Genomic DNA, 21,170 nt, shown 5'->3' with positions numbered 1-21,170 from the left:
CAACCTGCACAGAAAACACTGAGCCTTTGCTACCCTTCTCAGGTAAAAGAATCTCTAGGTTTTAGAGCAGCATCCATTGGAAGTAAGCAGTGTAGAGGTACTCCTGGATTTAGTATTGTTGCCTTTGACAGGTTTAAACCTATTTACAATGATGAGTGTGGTGAAATTTTTTTTAAGCAGTGGAAGGCAGGATTCTTTCTCATTTTTGTTAATGATTTCTTTTGAGTAACTTAAGAAAAAAGTGTGTATGTTTGTGTGCCTCAGATCACAAATTTTGTGAGAAAATTGAAAGAATACTTGCATATCTCACTAGAGGCACTGAAAGGATTAAGTAATTTTTGTGAAGTATTTTGAATTTCGGGAAGTTACATAATGGAAAAGCAAAATATTATTCTCTTTGCATAAATATTAAATATAGAACAGGGATACCTAAGATAATCTAAAACTCATCTTATACATTTATAAATCCTTTTCTTTTTTGGCTATTCTTATAGGTCCTATTTCTGGAGATGCTTGCTGTCAGCAATTTGTAGGCAAATCATTGGAATTTAGGGATGCTCAGCCCTGATGCTGTATATTTTTCTTCATTGTAATTCACAATGTTTTCCTTAAGCTCAGTGTTGAAGACCAGGTTCTCAGCTGGAGTAAGTGAGGTAGCAATGTTCAGCTGAACATCTCTATGCCTGTTTGTGTTAGCTAAAGGTCATGCCTGTATCCTGACGTAGAAATGTCTCAGTTTACAGTGTGAAAGCTATTGCTTTCTATTTTCCCAGGAGTAATGCAGAAGAAATAGGTTTCAAAATCCTTCTGGTCATCTGTAAGGTGGTTGAGAGTTCATCCTGTTCTGCTAATACATGGCATTTGTAGAGCAGGACCTGGTGAGGGAGTAAATTGGAACAACCTAGTAGTTGCCAACATCAGCAGAGACAACTGGATGCTACTGCAGGGATTACCTGGTATAATTTCAGAATAAAACCCTTGCTTTAGGGCTTTAACTCCTGCTGACTGTCTAAAATGCAGCCGTTGTGCTGCTGAACTACATGAAAAATTCTGTCATATAGATAATTTCAGATTGTTTGCAGTAAAAACAGTAGCAGTCAGGGAGACTAAAAAGAATGGGTTAAATCACAGACTTCTTGCCTCTTCGGTATTCCTGGATAATAATCCACCTACAGTGACTCCACACTGTGGGTAGAAAATACCTACCTCTTTTTAAACATAATTTATGCACTCCTTTGCCTTTTGAAAAGGATAGACACCAACCAGGTAGAAGACTGCTCTGCTGCATTAGGGTTCAAAATTAACCATCAAATGTGTGCCTGATGTGCAAGTCAATCTGCCAAGTCATAAATGTTACAAACAGACATCTGACTACAGTGTGTGTTTTTCAAGTACACTTTCTGGTTATGCAGCTTTAGCAAATACTGTTTCTTCCAGCCTGTGCTAAAAGGACAGGGATACATATACTGTTAACCTGGCACGACATGAAATCTACCATAAACTGATTTCCCTGGAGAGTTTCTTTCTACAAGGGCTATGGGCTATGAGGCAGTGTCTCCCGCATGATTCCAAGTGTCCTTGACTCGATCTGCAGTGAGCAGGAAGGTGTGTGATAATTTCTTCTCTGATGCAGTGGTGGCATCTGAGGAGGCTCAGAGTGTGAAGGAAGCTCATTCCTTCCCCTCCACCCCACCTCCATGAGGAACAAGTTCTTGGGCTTGGACCTGAAGGGGTTGTTGGTGAGAAGTTTCTACTTCTGAAGTAAGATTCAGACCTAGAAAATTCTATGGTGGTTGCATAAGTACTGAAATTACAACACTGCTAAAGTCTCAAAAGTAAGCAATTGATTGGGGAACACATTTCTAATATAATTGCTTTTTGACCTTTCTTCTGGTTTTGCTTTGAGTTTTGATAAACTTCACAATAATTATAATCAGGGAACACCGAGGAAGAAAGGGACAGAGGAGTTTTTTGGTTTATTTTCGTTAAAATTCTAGCAACTTTCCCTCGTTCTTCAGTTTGAAAGAGGAGCAATTCCTGGTCCCTTCAGGAATTACTCAAGGGAAAAAAAGAATGCAGGGAGGTTAAATTTAACACTTATGATCTCTTGAATTAGACAATGAGGATAAGAACAATTGCAGGTCATTCCTGTATCCCATAAAGAAACAAATCCATGGTAAATATGAGCTAGAATTAATCTCTCAAAAGCAGTACAGTGTTTTGAGGAACATAATGGCCCCTGGGCAATGCCCAAGGCATTTAGCCATTTTCTGTTCATCTAGAGCAAGAATTACCAGGCTATTACAGTGGAAAGAGGCACCAGTCAGGGAGTCTTATGCTGTTCACGTGTCTCCAACACACTCTGTGTGTCTGCATCCTAGTCCAAGGGTATTTTCAGAGAGACTGGCATCTACAAAGCAGGTGTACAACTGGTTTATCATCTGCCTTGCTCCTTGATTCTTCAGGATAATAACTAGGCTACTCCCTGTCCCAACACACTGCCAGTGACAGAAGATGTCTAAGCGTCATCCTCTCCTAACTTCTCTGCCTCCCATCCTGATCTGTAATAGTACCTCTGTCACTTCTGGCTGAGCGTTTCCTTTGGAAGTGATCAGCTCATCTGCCTGATGCCTTCGTGTCAGAGGTCTTGTAATATGACAATGATCCTGGAGATAGAGCTAACTCAGCTGAGAAAAAGGTGACTGCTCCCACTATGCTTTGTGCCTTTCTGTGATTGCTCAGGGAGCTTCAGCATGTGTCAGGCTTCAGCATATACAGCATCTGCTCTGGCATCTTCTTCTGTAGGGTGTTGGTCTTCTTGGAAGAAACCCACTTTGCTAGACACAGCTCTCAGCTCATAGTAAGTCTGCCTATTCTGGGAAGGCAATGTGTTTTCTGACAAGATAAGCCACGATAAAAATCAAGGGTTCATTCTATTGGCACTTCAGGGCTGATGCTGAACTTGCTCCTTCAATTCAAAACCTCTAGTCAGACTAAACAGATTATGGGGACAATGGGTTAACTCAGTTAAACATATTTTCTGACTTTATCAGGTTGCCGCAAAGCAGGGCCACTTCAAATGAAGGTTATAGTTAAGCCTGTTAGTGATTTAGCTTTAAAATGTCTATTTGAGGAGAGATATGTTTAAATTTTGTCATTATTTAACTAAAAGTTATTTGTTAGATCTGTAAATAATCTTTTAGGCTCATTCTAGTTGGTGGGTCTTGTGTAAATTTTTTTATCTGAGGGAGCAAAAATACTTTTATTTTTAACTGTTCTGTTGTAGATGCAGTGTTACATGTTACTAGATTTTACCTTCCTGATCCACGAAAGCTTTGTTTTCTCATTTCCTGTCAATCTTATTGAGGAATGCTGAATAATCAGAATGAAGCAAAGATAAGATTGCCTTCCGATCTCTGATTTATTTTGAGCAAACTTTAGTTCTTTCTGTGTTGAAAAGGTGTCCTCACTTCACCTGTTTAGAGTAAACATGATACTGAAAATTCATCTAATATCTCCAAATTTCTGTGCAACCGTTAGTCTCCACAATACCCAGGTAAATAACGTTCTATTATCATGATTAGAGATGTAAATCACCACCAAGCTGTGGCTTGCCAAAGGTCACATTTGAAGTTAGAAGAGTTAGTGTATTTCTGGACTTCCCACATAAGATCATAACACTTCTGCCTGCTGCCTTATTTCCTTGTTGTTTCAACTCCATCACTGTATCTGCCACTGAATCTCACACATACAATCACACTGGAATCCTCAGTGAACAGAATGCATTAACAAGCCATATCTTTTCACTAGACAGCAAATATTCTCAACTAAAAGTTGCTCATTTATTCCAGACTTTTTTCTTTTTAATTAATGCAATCAAACAAGGGCAAAAGGATGAGCGAGAATCACCCCCAGAGTAATACCTATGTGAACTGCTGCTGAAATTAGCATGGCATTTTTTAGTCTGACAGAGCAAAAGCCTATGGCATGCTCTCACTTTCACAGGTGCCCTATATATTTAAGCCAGTTGTTGTTTTCTCCTCAAATTTCATTTAGTCTTGGATCACAGCTGAAAAGTCTGTGTGTGGTGAAGGGCATAATTCTTGTGCAGGACTCCTAAGAGGAGAAGTTGGTTTGGTTGGGTTGGAAGGCTGAAGTATCTGCTCTACAGCTCTTAGAGAATGAAGAGCTTTCTTTCTTTCTCTTCTCTATTTTTTTTTTTCCGTGCCCAGCTCTTGTGCCAGCCGTCAAGGTGTTTGACCTTCACAGACCACAGAAAAAAATGAGTGCATCAGAACACGCTGTCCAAAATCCTCACGTGTCCCTACAGCAAAGGCTTTTCCAGTGTTAGCGCTGGTGACAATACACGAAGCTTTTCACTGCGTAGCCTAACCCTATTTTATTCTTCGGCAAACTTGCAAGAGCAAAATGTGCTCTTTTGACCACAAAATCTCTTATTGCAAATTGCCTTCTTCCTGGGCTCTCGTGCAGAAGGTAGTGCATATTGCTAATTCATCTGAATTATTCTCATTAGGTTGTTCTCACCTTACTGGAAAAGGATTTGCTGTTAGTGGCTACAGTCTGAGATTTCAAGCTCTGGACAGTCTTGTTTCCCTACTTGTAAGCTGGTGATTTGTCATCCTATCTTCCCTTTCCAGGGTCCTAACTCTGTTTGTTCCTCAATGTCCAGTGAACATTGAGGGGATAGACTTCTTCTCTCTACAGTGATTTGTTTTTCTAGTTCTGAAGCCTCCTTCCATCTCCTATTTCTAGGAGATACATCCTACTCCAGGCATTTTCCTTCTCCTTGCTTACATTGCAACCACCGTTTTCTGCAGTTCCCATTCAGGAGAGTGGCCTTCTCATGCCTAGTGATGACTGCAGTTCCTCCACTGCACAGCACCCCATGCTCCGTAAGCAGGAGAGCAGATATTCAACAACCATTAAAACTTCATTTAAAAACCAGGATCTGTGCCACAGCCTCTGGGTGAAAGAGGAACTATCAGACGGACGAGAAGATGTTCATGCTTCTAAAAGGGAGAATGGTTTCGTGTACAGAAAGGGCTAGAAAAACACAGTGCCAAGTTGAGAATCATTAGAAGAAATTTTTTTCTAATCTATGTGGAAACCTGTTTTTATTCTCAACTAATTTAAAAACAAACAACCCCCCTCACCTCATACAAGCAAAAGGACTGCAAGCAGGTGATGTGTGTTTTTAAATAACTCAATAGAAATTATAAAAGCAAATTGGAAAAAAAAAAGATCCTTTTTTTCCTTGAAAACATTCTATAAAGTTTGTCATATTTGTCCTTCAGACTTCAAACTGGTAAGGCTTTTTCCTTATCCAAAGGTTTGAGCAAAATATTTTGCAGAAAGTTATTTCCTTTTAATCTCCTGGTCATTCCCTCTTAAACTTTGCTGGTTTGTTCTTCTGACTACCATTTTCATTTTCTCTTTTTTATTAAGTCAGTGTGAGGAGAGAAAAAGAAACTAATGCTGGATGGGGAGAAAACATCGGGTTTTTTCTCATGAGGAAAAAGGAGAAACTTGGAATAAATGTTACTTGAGAGGAAGGAGAGAAATGGGAGGAAAAAAACATCTTTTCTTGGCAAAATGTATCTACATTTATTTTTCCAGCTCTGGATCTGAAACTGTGGAATACATACAATACTGTTGATACTCCAAAACTGGTTTCTTAGCCAAAAAGTCTGTGTATTGTGAGAAGGCTTCCCAAACATCATCTGCAAAACTTTCAAAAACACAAAACCCCATAAAGATCGATGCATCAATCTTTTCCCTTCCTTGCAACCCTTATGAGTATCTGGATTGGAAAGACAAGTAAGCCCATGCGGTAAATGTTAAGAGGGGGTGGTGACATGCAGGGTGACTTTACTTTTGGCTCATGTCTTTCTCTGTGTGTGTGTTTAAAAAAATAAAATCATTGCCTCAGCACAGTGGAGACTGAAAAATGAGTGACCACTTAGCATTTTGACGAAGGTAGGTGTATTTAAAAAAAAAAATAAAATTCTACCCTAAGCTGCTGAGCCTGAGGTGAGTTTTGTTAACTAGAAGTTTCAATTTGGGCTAGTGAGTTCGTTTAAGAGTGTTTTTGTGGCCTGTGGGCATTTTAATAGCAGTACTGCAGTGAATGCTAGCAGGAATTATGCAGCTTGAGAGCTTCATGTTATCCTGAAATTTTTCTTGATTACAGTTAGCACCATATGCAGTGCAGGTAGTAAATGAGAAGGTATTTTTTTTCATTTGTATCTAAGCCTTTATTGATATTCCTCTCAAAATACAGCTTCTAGTCTCTCAATACACATGGTGTGAGGCTCGTGAATGTAGTTTCCACACATAATTTCTGGATGTATTTCTGAGCCCTTTGCCATCCATTTACATTACTGCTCTTGTAAGAAGGTCTTTAGACCAAACTATTGCTGCATCTGGACAGTCGTGTACAAGTTCATAGTAGAAACTTCTTTTTTTTTTTTTTTCCCCTGCAGTTGCCAAAGTGAGGAGCACGGAATGTCACAGGAAAGTACTTCCACTATGAGTTTTGCAGTTGCTAAAATTATTGATGTGCCCACAGTTATTGTAAGTGGAAATTGCATCTGTTAGACTGACATTGCTAAATAAAACCTGCTTGACTACTGGGATGAACAATATGCTCAGATATCCTCGTGACAATTTAAAAAAAAAAAAAAAGAAAAGCTGTTGTTCCTAACATTGACGTCTAAGATCTCTGTTTAAATTTACCACAATTCTTGTACCTGTAGACATGTACATCTCACTTCTAAAATACATTTAGGACAATCAGGACAAAAATATTAGATGTAATTTCTCACTTGTCTGAGTTAGACCTTGCTGCTGAAGTCAGAGCAGGAAAACTTTATATTTGCAAGAAATGCCTTCAAATCAAAGAGCAGCTCTGTGTGGTGTTCTCAGCAGACATACAGCTACTTTGAAATCCTACCTGGATGAAGAAAGTATGAAAGATGGTACTTATGAAGATGGTAATTGAATGGTTAAAGCAAAAGCCCATGTATTCCATAACCATGTAGATCCAGGGAACAGAGTAGCTGCCTGCTTTATCCTGTTTTAATTCCTGTCTGATAGATATTGTGTAAGTCTCTGTTTAAAGGAAGAAAAAGCTTTAATTGCTTCAAAGGAGAGTTCTCCACCTGCTAGCAGAAGGAAAATAATGATGACCTTCCCAGATTCCTACATATGAAACAACTTTCCCTTGTTTGCAATGAACCCAGCAGAAGTTCAATGAATATGCCCCCTTCCTTTGAATTTTCTTACAAGGTGACCTTCATCCAATTGTCTTGAGTATTTTGCCCTTCAATATTGAATACTTGTTTCAAATTCTAGTCATATTTTGGTTATATCTTGTCCTTCTTGTAGAAGTTTGTTAAAGTATTTTCATAAATGATCAAGACTCACAGAACCTTGTTGATGCTGGGAGATACTAGTACTGGCAATTTTCCTTAGCAGATGATGATAAATAGATGCACAGAGCTACCACAACTGACATTTTTAATTTTTAATACCTGGAATCTTTGGGGATCAATTTGAAGAGACCATCTGCAGCTGCCATTGACTTCTAAGGGAGCTATGAAAATTGGGATTTGATGCTGAAATTCCTGTTGTGGCCTTCTTTGTGAGCTCAACATTTATATCTAAAGGGGACTTTGGCTACTGCAGGATGTCCAACGCTTCATGGGACCACAGAGACAAGACTCACCCCAACACCTGAAACTGGCTTGTGATTAGATTGCTTTCAGATGTGGTACCAGGTCTTTTGGGTGTCAAACACACAATCATGAAAACAGCGTTCCTCCTATTGTAACAGCATAGTTAGTAAAAAAAAAAAAAAGTACATAACTGCAAAATAGGCTGGAACGGTTTTCATGCACAACATACAGGAAGCAAGGGGCCTGGGAACACAAGCTTTAAACTTTCTGGCTTTTGCTCATATTCTTGCCACAGTTCCCAGTAAGATTTTTCTTTTATCCACATTTGCCGTAGTTCCTTCTTTCTTCCTTTCTAATAATTTAAGAGACAAGATGACAGAACAGATTAAAAAATATCTATAAATAATACCGTACGTAAAGAGGCATTTACCCACTGAGTCTTAAAACTCATTCCCTGATTTGGATCTATTTTTATAAGTTTCATCTTACTTGACACTGACAATGATTCACATAAATATTAAGTATTCATTTTTAATCCATTGCACACAAGTGAAGCTAAACTGTACTGTTCTTTGGAGTTTTTACCCTGAAGGTCCTTCCTTAGGATGGAAAGAGGGTTAGGAGGATTCAGTTTCTAAGTTCTCTACAATTTGGTCCTGTAGTAATATATTAGATAGTATAGATGTAGCATTTTTAAAATTTTCAATGACATTCATATTTCAAATGTGTGGGGTTTGTTGATTTTTTTTTTCTTCTATATGAAAATAAGATGTGTTATCCTGAATTAGGGTCTAAATATGAAGGTTGTGAAATAACGTGATTTCTTATTTATACTTATGTTGTGGTTATATAGATCAACTCTTCCACTATTCTTTTGTTTTATCTTGTTTTTTTGATTAAATCAGTCTTGAAATGTTTTTTTTATTGTCCAAACGTTTTGTTCTTTGGACTACCCAGAAAAGCTATTTAAACAATGAAAGAAAATATTTTTTTCAATGTTTGTCACTCCTAAATTCTAATACAATTGTGTTTCTGTTATAGCAGGAGTAGATTTGATAACAGATGGTAAAACTGCAAAACTGTCTCTGCTTCATTAGAGCCCCTGGCAAGTCTCCTATATAAGGTAAATTACAGCAGAGAGGGATACTTAAGAATATACCCTTCACAGTTTCCAGTAAGATTTTGAACTAGTTTTATGTGTATCGTGAAGGCAGTGAATGTAATAGCTAGAACGTCTATTGATCACTTCTGTGTTGGTTTTAATAACAGAACTAAAGCATACGTGCTGTAAAAGGCTCTAATTTAGCAAATACTGGTTCTAGTCCTTTTCCAAGTTAAATTTATCCTGGAAATAGTTTAACTGAGATTGCTTTCCTTTAATGGTGATAATGCATTTTTATTAAAAAGTAATAAAATGTAAGTGATCAATTTCCATTTAAATTAAAAGGATATTTATGTTAAAATATTGATGAAAAGGCAGCCTTCAGAGATTTTAAGAATGCTTGTGTTTACATGGCACAACTCAGAGGTGACAGATTGATAGCCCTGGGAAACATAGGTCTTTTCAAAACAAATTATGTGATGTGTCCTCACACTGACTTGGGAGCTCGCTTTGCAGGATGGCAGAACTGCTCAGACTCTGGGGTGAAAAAGTTCTAATTCTGCATATCATCTACTTTTGCATATTAGCTCATACTTGTCCGTGTATTTTGTCCATTCCTCCTCCACAGGGGCTGCACAGAGATCCCTAAATCATTGTACATGGCTCACCCTGGACTCAACTGCGTGACGATGACACATGATTATTTCCTAAATAGGGACTGGCTTCCAAATTGTGAGTGATTGAAAATAAAAGACCAGTTGTCACGCACTAACGTTACACTGTCTCTGATAATGTCAGTATGCATATATGTTTTCTGCTACTAATCTTGCTGAATTCAGTAGCCCAGAATTACCACACAGGAGCAGCTTCTTACTTCCACATTATTGGGAAATTCTGCTTTGCCGTGTACCCAATATATTGGTTTGTGAATTCCTCCTGCTGTGCGAACTGGATGAGTTTCACTAACTGCCTGGATTATGCAGCTGAAGTGGGAGGTCTCTTGAGCAGGGACAGATGAAAATTTGAAATCCTGCAGTTGGAGGAAAACATTAAACTTGAAATTTCCCATTCTAAGCAAAAAACTGTAGTCACTGGATTATTGCATCCAGGGGACTGTTTCACGCTACAAATATATCCTATTTTCATTTGAGCATGTTTTTGAAAACATCTGAGATTCCGTGTGTGTTCAGCAAGTACATTTAAAGGACTTTTCCTGTTAGTGAAGAAAAATTATGGGCATTAACAGGGCTTTGATGCAAGGTAGTTGCCAACAGTACGAAAGCATTTCTGGGCACAGACAGAAACAATACTGTAGGCGCTGCGAAATTTCAGTATGCATTTAAAAAAATTACATCTGGAGGGTTAGTGTCTTGGGAATTTTAAGTCTGAATTTTCATAGTGACATACTTTTGTGAGTCTGCCCTCAGAAGTGAAGATGTAGGAAGTGACTGCTCGATGTCTGTGATGCAGGAGTGATGGAGAAGAAGATGATGGAGAAGCCCAGCTGCCTGTGCACTGGGTGTCACAGCTCCTAAGAATACTGCACCTTTTGAAAACTCATAACTTTGGGTGATCTTCTGCTTCAGTCCAGGTTGGTTTGGAAAACATTACGTCTGAGTATAGTGTAAAGTCTTCCTTTAGATGTTGTCAACTTACTGTTCTTATAGCAATAGCATTTAAAGGTGTCACCGAAATTATAACCCTATTGTGCTAGTGACTGTAATACACACATGGTAAGAGAGAGAGGAAAAAATACAAAGCAAGTAACCTGAGAAATGTTTTCCTTCTGAAAATGACGTGCTAAGATTAAATGTCTTGTATGATTTCACACACAGTAAAATTCGAAAGGCCGAAGCATCCCCAAATGACGTGGCATACTGAGCTAATATAACATGGTGTTTGTGTGCTTGTGCCATTGCAAATGTTCATTTGCTGAGCTACATGTATACAGCCTGCCTTCGTACTCCTGGCATGCTGCAAATGCTCCCCGAGAGGATTCTTCAAAGCTAAGATAGACATGCAAGTAGGATGCACAAATAATGGTATTTGTCAGACTGACTAACAAATGCTCACTTGATAAACTGCAATAATTCAGTTACTTGCAATCTTTTGTCCAAATCTGAGGTGTGGGAACTTTTTTAAGGGTTTGTTTTTTCCTTTCTAATAAATTCCCACCATGTAGGTCTGTGTATATGTCTAACGACATGCGGACTGTTCTGAATGAATGTTAAAAATCATCTAGTAAGAACAAAGGTGTACCCTGCTGCCCTAGCCAAGAAATCCTTTGAGAAAATGTGCATTTTTAGAAGTTGCTATAGATGATGGTAGTACATATATGAAGATGAAATTGTGGTTTGGAGTGGAAGACGCTATAGAATTGTTACTGAATTTCAAATTTTTTTATTTTGCTTTAGTCCACGCCACTGACACAATGAAAACTGAGCTTCTTTGCTTAGTGAATCAGGTTCTCCAAAAGATGCTTTCTTTAGAACAGCGAATACACTTTTGCACTATTGATTTCCTGCTGCTTAGACATAACTAACATTTCAAGTAATCTATACGGTTTTGAAATTTACATTAGGTCTTTTAATAAAATCACTAGCGCCTTAGGGACTTCTTGGTACCATAGACAGTGAACTCCTACCAACTGAACACTAAACAACAGAACACTAAATTTCAACATGGCTTAAGCAAAATTCAGATCTAAGTTGATCTGCTACTGCCCCGAAACCAGAAAACCAAGCACCACCCCACAGCGATTGCTTCAGGTATTGGTTGAGCTATCACGACACGGTTAGACTGTTCCTGGTTTGTCCTTACTCAGGGCTTTACTGAAAACCCCTGAGTTAAAATCAGTTCTGCATTATGCGGGACACGTTCCTAAGAAGTGCTAAGATGTACTGTCACTAGATTTCTTGCAGAACTCCACTCTAGAAGTGACGGGGAGATCCATGCTAAAAAAAGAAACAGGAATAGCACAATGTGGCTGATATCATGTTGTCATGTTTTTAGAGTAGGGATCAAAGGCTGCTGTGAAGGCAAGCCCTTTTGCATTGTGTGTTGTGGCAATTACACAATTGTCCTTGTCCTGAAAAATTTTACCTGAAATAGGTCTGCCTGGGTCTCTGGCTGGATACACCTAAAATCAGTGATCGCTGGGGCAGTGGCCCTACAAGGTGAGGTGGGATTTTACTGATGGTCTCTTACCTTCTTGCCCATGTCCTTTTCTGTTATAAGACGTGACCTCCCCTCTACTGGAGGTTGTAGGTGCTCAGCATTTTAGAGATATCTCCCTATTCATTTTGTTTTGAAGTCTGTTATCAAATTTGAAGCATTTTCATTTAATTAATAACTGGATAAATTAAAAAAACTGGCCTCCACCATCTATACCTGTCAATTGATCCAGTGTAATAAAGACTGCAAGAATCTAAACTGAAAAAACTGAACAGGGTTATTTGAATGAATTTTCCAAGTGAAATCTGCAGCTAAATTTCTTTTATGTTTCAAATGATAAGCAACCTGAACTGACCAGATCTTTCTGCATTTGAGATTGTGTTTTTTGAGGGCAAAGGTGGGCAGGAATAGGAATTCTGCTTCAATGGAAACAAGTAGCTATTATGCTGTTGATGTATTTCCATGTACATTTTTAATTTTTTAAAAGAAGATGGATCAGGTTTGGTCGTGCAGACAAAAATGTATGTTTTAACTTGTATTTGTCTCTGAAAATTATAAGACTCGGTAGCAATAGGTTTTGCCGTTCTTATTTAAAACCATCTCCCTTCTTTTTAAAAGGGACATTCTTTCCCAGGTTTTCAAGTAAAAAGTCAGTATGATATTTTAAGCCATTTCATGTAGTCACAACACCACAGTGGTCTTGACCCAAGGTTTTCTCAAATCTCGCAGTGCTGAGATTTACTGCTGCTCCTGAAGTATCAACATAATTACGTAAGTGTGTGCCAGCAGTGTGTGCCTGTGTTGGAAGCTCATGTGCAGCACACACATTGCTGGCTCTCTGCAGTGCACTGAAACCTGAGATTTATTGCATTTACAAAAGGCCATTACAATGCATTTTTAACTTACTGTCATTAAAGGTCTTACATCATCAGCAATCACTGCAAAAAGCCTTGGACTGAGATTTATTCATAATTTTTACAGCATGATTTATTAGCACCCCTGTTATATCTTATAAATCTTATCTAAAAGAAATGAAAGTCAATTAGGGCCTGGTCCTTTCACCTTTACCCGTGTTGGGTGGTACCTTGTTCTCAGCCTGCAGGAAACGAGGATATTCCTGGAGTAAGCTATCACTACAGGAGTAGGAGTGAACACAGCAAAATCTGGGTACTTAGAGAGCACAGGAGAGAAATGTAAAAATTATTCCAGAAATGACAGCATTTGGTTTATATTCCAGGGGGAGGGGGTGGTTCTCCATAGATTCATAGATTTCTCTGATTTCATCTGATGCTAACACTTCTGTGTACCATTTGGAGTGAATCACATATTTATGTAATGCAATATTCAGTAGAGAAAGCCAAGTCAGCCTTCTAAACTGTTCTTTCCTCAGATCAAATTCAGCATATAGTAACTGAGAAGCTAATTGTAAGACAATTGCAAAGATCTCAAAATGGCTGTTTTATTAGTCTTACCTCCCAAGAATGCACTGAAATTTCACAAAATCAAGCCTATAGAAAATGGAAACTCAGTTTTGCCATCTGTATTTGTACAGAAAGAGTTATGCACTTGATTATCAATTAGGGCCCAATTTTTCAATTTAAATAGCCCTGCTTGCCCTTTTTATTATGAAACACAGAACTTGGATATGATTTAGTTGAACATTAATTGAAGTCATGTGGTTTGATGGGATGTATTCTATAGCCCTGTGCAGTAAAAAATGCCAGTAAGATCATGATGAGCTTTGTCAGTATCAGAGTTCTATGTTTTGATGCAGTGTGCTAAAGATGCTCATGTCTTTAAAAGGTTATGAAAATACATATTTGAATATGTATACTCCTAATAAATTGCTAAGATCTTTTGAACTTCAGTGCTTTGGAATGGAAATATGCAGTGCATCTATTAAAAAAGCAGTACACTGCAATTAATTTGTTATCCTGAACCACACTGCAGGAAAATTCAATTCTATCCTTGAAGCTGGTGATAATTTTGGCACTGAGTTTCAGTAACAGTAAGGCTGGGCCCTCTGTTGCTGATTTGCTAACATCTCTCCTTATGTTAAGAAAGGCAATATGTATAGACTCTACTAAAGTACTACTATAAATATACACAGATCAGTCACGTATTTTTACAAATAAAAAAAGATGAATACTAGACTGCACAAAAGAAGGGAAAAACAAGACGGAAAAATAGTTTTTCTAGGTAGTCTAATATATCACATTTTCATGAGCAGTTCTACAATAGAAATATTATAATTGATCCACCAATCTTTTTATCTTTTTTTCGTTATATACCAACTGAGAATACCAGTATTTTGTTGCCTTTTCCTGCCCTAACCAAAACAGCAAATGTCAGGAGAAGGGCAAAGAAAATAACTGAAGGCACACAGGGATGGATTAAAGATAGAAGGGACCAAATATCATCCTGAACCCAGTCACTAAATTCATATCGATTTCAGTGGCACCACGGTTACATTTGCAGAAATATTTTGGGATGGTTTAATTTTGAAGTCCTTCCTCATATGGAAATCCCACTCAGCATCGTAGGAGGTGGCAGTGATAGGAAGGCATATATATGTGTATGCATATGATGGTATGATCCATACAATCACAGCCTTGGCTAAATCAAGTAAATTTTGTAACCTAGAAACATTAAAATTAAGTAAGATTAAAAAAAATAAATTAAAATGGCAACAGATGCTGTTCTTTTTTAAGGTTTTAGAATAATAGAAATGAAATTGGAAACAGACAAATGGATTAAAAAAAGTCCTTGAATTAAAACTGTTAAGTCTGTACTAGGCAGCCATGGATTTGTCAGGTGGATAACATCATCCCTCTCATCTCCCTGTGAGACTGTGACTTCAAAGAGATTGTAAGATATTCTGGGCAAACATCCTATCTTCCTATGTGTTTCTGATCAACTCATACTGTTGAAGTCATGATTCTGCCTGGCTGCTGTGATATTTTTTTAATTTTGTGTGTGTGTTGGTTTAAAAACGTATTACTTCCGAAGTCGGAGGGACAATTCCCAGGAGTTATTGTGTGCCTGCCCCCACCTTGACCAGTTTGATAGGGACTGAATGTGAGAGTTGGCGTGAGCAGTGAACACTTTTCTAACTGGCATCGCAAAGGCTTCTTTGGTCAGGACGCAGAGAAGGCTACCATGCTCGCTAATGGGTTATGTAAGGATTTGCAGTAGCATGTTCCTTGATGGGAGAAAATAGGAATAAAATGGAATTTTAGGAACTATATTAATAATGAGTGAGGGAATGGTAGTTAATAGATGTCTGTAATTCCATTATACTAGAAGTGCAAGGGAAACCTCATTTAACGTTGAAAGATTCTCATTTTTCCAGAGCTGTAATGCAGCGTGCAGTTAAAATTAGGCTGTCTCGTTAATTGTCAAAGTATATGGTGAGAATTCCTGCAGCCAGCTTCAGTGCAGGATTAGATATGCCTCTGCAGGAGAGACCTTCCAGAAGGGCCCAGGGTGGGAGAGCAGCTCCATTAGGGTGCCTTTGATGCGATCTGTCCCTGAGGAAGAAGGGGTCCCGTGGGTAGAGGAAAGCGTGTGGGGCAAGTCTCATCCTTTCCCTCTCTGCTCACCTTTGGTGGGAGACCTCAGACCACTGTCTGTGGAACGCTCCTGTGCGAAATGTGTCCTGCATCAGATGGCTGTGGAATAAGCTACCCTTGTGAAGGATGGTGAGTATCTATTCCCTCTCCCTGATACTTCCCTCAATTCCTGAGCTTAGCTGTCCTGGGCAGGAGTAAAGAATGAGCAGAATCACCCCAGCCTCTAATCCTCAAGACAGTATGGTTATTCAGGAACTAGGATCCCATAAACTTTCTCATGCCTATGGGTTGTAGTTTATAGAGAGAAAAATCAGTTTAAATGAACATAGCATGGTTGAAATGCTCTTGAACGTACAAAAGAAAGCAGTAAGAAATCCTTGGGAAATACCTTTTTCTCATCTCTTTACCACTTTTGCCTGTCTCCTTCTCAGTGTCAGAAACTTGTCCTTCAAAAATCACCCACTGAGGAAAGCAGATTCTTCTGCAGGATGTGAAGGGAAAACATGAGGGAAGGGTGAGTGAGAGTTTTGCTTTTCCTCTTGCAGATCAAAGCGGTATAGCATATGCCAGGATAGCAAGTCAAGCTGTTGAGGACTTTCCATAGGACCCCTACCAGCTTTTATTTAAAAACAGTAAAAATTTTTATTTGGAAGGACTACAAAAGCTTTCCCGAGGGTTCATTAATGAAGTTTAACTGTCCAATTTGTATGTGAGCACTAGCGCAGAATCTCAGCTGAAAGCTCCTTGTTCCCAAACACTGAGTAACCCAAAGAATATGAATTAACACAAACACAACCTTATCCTGCTGGGGAGGAGGAGGAGGAAGGGGGACAAATATGTTAGATACCTGCCTGCCAAACTCCCCAGGAAGTCAGTGGGAGCTTTGCTAGTGGAAGAATAGCATGACCAGACATAAATATAAAGGAGAGAGGATGACAAGAAAGTATTTTTCACACATTTGTGTACTTAGGACCAATGAAGTCTAGTAAGTGCAGAGGGCAGGAACTCTACTACAATGGAACTCTCGGATATGCTGCTTTAGTGTACTTCTGTAGCTTTCTGTGGGACTCTATTTCCCCCTTTGCACCCCCTTATGAAAAATAAATTTGCAGAGTTGTCTGATGATGTAAAAAAGACAGTTCTAATGAGCTTTAAAGAAATGTCTCGCCAATTTAGGTGCACAATATCCATTGACATGCAGTGATATTCAGCTGCCTGATCAGATGCTTTTGACAATACTCCTGGATGCCTGCCTATCTACATACACACTCAGTATTTCTACAAATCAGATCTTTTCCATCACCTTGTCTGTTACTCTGTTCAGACCTCCAGGAACCCGACTTTGCCTCTGGTACCCAAATGTGGATTCTTTAAGTTTACAAGAAGTACAACACCTTTATCTTACTAAGGTAGGTGTCTAAGGAAATCTGTGATTTGAAACAAGCTACCTTTTCTTATTACAGATATAGAATATGATGCAATTTTTTGGAAGTGTTCAATTTTTTTAGAAATAACTAAATTTTTAAAGAAATTAGTGTATAGAAAACTAGAATTTAATTAAAATCAGCCCCTATTGTTTTAACAAGAAGCTGTTGACTATGTTGCACCAAAAGACAAAAGATTAGTGACCGGGAGCTTTGCTTTATCAAAGTACGTTTAGAAGTAAACAAAATTTGCAGAGTTAGCTGATTTTGCCTGACATACACAAGTGCACTTCCAGTCTTCCCTGGCTGTCTACAATGAGATCAGATGTAATTTAGTATGAGTCAGGTGCGGGTGAAGCAAAACAGTCAAATGTACTTGTATTTGCAAGCAGTGTCCATCAAAATCCTCCAAGAATGGCTGGATTTGAGTAAATGCTGAGCTTTTCATAGACAGTTCCCAAGCATTCACTGAATTAGCTTACCAGATAGAGCACAGAGAAATCTTGGTTTATACAGATATGCAGGTTTTCATTTAGTCTTTATATTCATTGACTGTATTCCTTTTACCTGCCCAAGTGTAACAGTATAATGGTTATGTAAACTAATGCTTACATTAAGATGTTATTTTGACATGCATTTTGGTGCCATATGTAAACACCAAACGTATATAATAACCACCCTTAGTACACGTATCAATTTCATTTAAGAAGGGAATTTTTTGTGATTTTTTTTTTGTGGACAAAATGGCCATGTGAATTTAGATTTTTGCATAACTGAAATACAGTTTGTAACTGAAAGTAGCATACACCATTAAAAGTGAGGTAACAGTGGATTTGTTGCCTGACTCTAATAATGATTGTTTTAATATACCATTCACTTGTTAATGATGCTATCAATTATTTTACTGTAAATTAGCTATTGTGAGTTTGAGGTCTTTTTGCAATGTCTGTGTTAGGTTACAGGACAATAAATCAAACTCCCATCTCTTTTTACATCCATAACCATAACATATGGCTTTTATTAGAAAATGTTAAGTGTCTTATAATGTCGTCTTAATGGACAGTGTGTGCATGTGTTGATGATGAAAGCCATCTTCTTTCATGCAAAATATTAATGCATATGGCCTACGTCTCCATAGATACAAGTTAAAGAATCATATTTAACCCACAAAATATACACTTTGCCCAGAATAAATATTTATCTAGTTTAACAATCCTTTAAGGAAATAACAAGTTAGAGATCAATCAGAAGCTGAAAATTCTAACAGGTATGCACATGTGATTGTGAATAAATGGTATATTTATCCATTTAATCCACTGCAAAAAAAAACCCCAAACAAACAAACCCAAATCACTTTGTAAAACACCTACTGCTAAATGAAAATACCCTTAGAGAATTAGAAAATGGAATCTATATCCTCCTAGAATTCCAGTTTGTGCATCACAAAGACTCCTAATATTGGTTATAGATTTTTGTCTTTCCACCTAAAATATCATAATGCCTCCGAGCTAGAGGGTGTTTTAGCCTCTGTATCCTTTTCCTTGGGACAACATTATCCCTTTGACTTTTGAACCACTCCACAAAATCTTGGACAAGCACACAGCTTTGACTTAAAATGTATTTTACCAACAGATTCCTGGGTACCAGAGAAATCTGCTACTCAAATAAATGCCTGCTAACACTGGGCTTGATTAATGGAAACCAAGCATTTTGAAGGATACCCGTCAGCCTTCCCTTTCTGTTTCCATGTTCCTTTGGCAGAAATTGGGGCTTTGAAAGCTGCAATACAACAGCAACATCTTTTCCTCTTATGGTAAATATTTTATTATTGCTTTATCGCCCATGCTGTTTAAAGAAATTCATTTAAGATATGAACTTCTTTGTTCAGGGAAGAAGTCTCCAAAGGATACGCAAAAAAGAATCTTTAGAAATGCAGCAAGATGTAACTCCAGGCTCTGCTCCAGCTTTCCCCATTCATTCAGTTTGCAAACCTGGCGTCTCCCTGCTGGAGATCTCTGCTCAGACGGAAAGTCTCCAGCAAGTGCTATTCACCACCTATTCATACATGACCAGCTCCCCTCTCCCTGCTCCCTGCATTTCCACTTCTCTTTCCTCCATCCCATCCAGTTTGCTCCCTAATCTGATCTCACTTTGATCCTCCTCAGGAACACTGATCATCCTCCCCCACCAAAGCACCACTCATCCCTACCGAGGGCTGGCAACAATTAAGCTGCAACAAAGGTACATCTAAGGGAGGAATAAAACCTATGCAAGCCAATTTCTTTGTGAAGGCACTATCCTTCATCTGTTTTCCTGCTTAATCAATATGGGTATCTTGGGGGTTAATCCTACTACTGTTTCTGAAGTAAATGTTTTCATTACTTTTGATTTCAGGAGCAGAATCGGGCCCTAATTAATTTAATTATCTTCATATGTCATAGCACGAAAGGTGTCTACTTAAAGGAGTCGGGCGACTGTTACAGACCATCTTTATCCACAGCTATGCTGTGAACCACACCAGTGTGCATTCCCTTTCCAAAACAACCGCAGGCACCACGAGGGGAGGAGTTGTCCTTCAGTACCAAGCAAGAAAGCTGTCAAACAGTGTCCCTTCAACATCAACGAAACCTTCTCCTCTGATTAATACTTTGCATTTCCCACAAGGGAAAACGACAGAGCGAGAAGGTAAGTGGGCAACTGAATTACCCATTCGCAGAGAAGCATGATCATAAATATTTAACTTGGTATGTATAAGAGAAATGAACAGACTTCCTTTCCAGTCCAAGCTGAGAAACTCTCCAAATCCCCTGGTCCCCCAGAGACTGCCTGCTCTCATGATCATTTCTCCATCTCATAAAGGGATTAGGGATTAGCCATTAGCTCATAAGAGGGCTTGACAAGGTGTCTCTCTTTACTAAGGGATGACTGACTGTAAAAATCTATGCATAGAGGGAAATTACCTGGTATAATGGAGATCTCCCTGGCCCATGAATGGGACCCTGCCCCAAACTGTGGAGTTTTAGGAGCCTATTAGAAAATAAGGGTCTCTGGAAGCCCACATATGAGTACACAAGCTCATGCCTTGGTGTCCACTCGTGCCCCATGCATGAGGCCTGCTTGAGAGCGTGGGTTACATCCCTGTAGCCCCTGCATGATTTTTGTATGGCCACACACATGGCTGCTCTGCTCTGACAGTGGAGATAACCCTGATGATGCTGGGAGAAAGTGGGACTGCAGGGACGTTCGAGTGTTTTGATGAGGGTGCTGATTGCATAGCTTACCCTTGCATATCTGGAGGAGTAGGGATCCTCAAAGAGCGCCCAGATGCGGGGCTGCCACCGTCTCCAGAAGCCCCCAGACCTGCCATCTGGGGAGTCACTAAGTGCTAGGCGTTTTGTCATCTCCAGCTCATCTTCACCATCACCAGAGTCTCCGGTGCCATCTATGTCTCCGTCCTCAGCACTGCTATCCAGGGGCGCCCCACCAAAGCTGTCCAGAGCCTCTTCGGCGTCGCGGTGCTGCCGGTAGGTCATCCAACAGCAGGGCTCCACATCGGTCTCATCGATGCCCCAGAAGGCCAGCTCCTCCTCATACAGGGGCCCGCACACGTCCGCGGGGCAGTGCAGCTTGCCAGTGCGGTAGTAATTCAGGATGTGGGCGAAGACGCCCGGGTGCCGGTCGAAGAAAAACTCATCCGTGCGGGGGTCATAGTCGAAGTGGCTGTGGGCATCGGGCTCAGCGATCCAGGCCAGCCGCGTGCCGGGCAGGGTGCGCAGGGTGCTGCGGTAAGTCTGGTGCCTAGTCCCTCCCACGTTGATCACAATGCGGTCGCTCTCGTCGCCCTGGCCCATCTCGTCTCTTATTAGGCATGTCGCAGACTCATCCAAGCAAGCACGGCAGGCAGCAAGCCCGTAAGGCTGCTCGGCGGCAGTCGGTGCCTAAGCCGAGCCCCGCTCCGGGCCCGCGGGGGCGAGGGGCCCCGGCCAGCCCCGCTCCCCCGGGGCCGCTCCGAGGCGATGCCGGTGGCGGTGGCTCCCGGAGATGCGCCGCCTCCGTCTGGAGTCAGACGCTCGGGGTCCGCGGCAGCTGCAGCCGCGGCGGAGGGGCAGGGGCAGGGGGGGCCATGCTCCGGGAGCGCGGGCGCTGCGGTGCCGGAGGGGGAGGGCCCTCCCCTGGTTGGACGTGGCCAAAAGCACAGGCT

The 21,170-nt window shown here is 39.9% G+C and overlaps 1 protein-coding gene across 4 annotated transcripts in view; it reads right to left on the bottom strand.

The window, feature by feature from the left end:
- The window catches only part of KCNC1 (potassium voltage-gated channel subfamily C member 1), a 127,679-nt gene extending 106,758 nt beyond the window's left edge, over window positions 1-20,921 (bottom strand). For all 4 annotated transcript variants that reach the window (XM_027651181.1, XM_027651182.1, XM_027651183.1 and 1 more), the window contains exon 1: window positions 20,251-20,921. In XM_027651181.1, the coding sequence (XP_027506982.1) occupies window positions 20,251-20,820 (570 nt within the window). In that variant the 5' untranslated portion in view covers window positions 20,821-20,921. The remainder of the gene's footprint in view (window positions 1-20,250) is intronic.
- Between the last annotated feature and the right edge of the window lie 249 nt (window positions 20,922-21,170).

This window comes from Corapipo altera, unplaced genomic scaffold, assembly GCF_003945725.1.
Source record: "Corapipo altera isolate COAL_440 unplaced genomic scaffold, ASM394572v1 78, whole genome shotgun sequence".
Taxonomy (NCBI): domain Eukaryota; kingdom Metazoa; phylum Chordata; class Aves; order Passeriformes; family Pipridae; genus Corapipo; species Corapipo altera.
The sequence above is the reverse complement of the archived record's forward strand: the minus strand, read 5'-3'. Positions and strand labels throughout refer to the sequence as shown.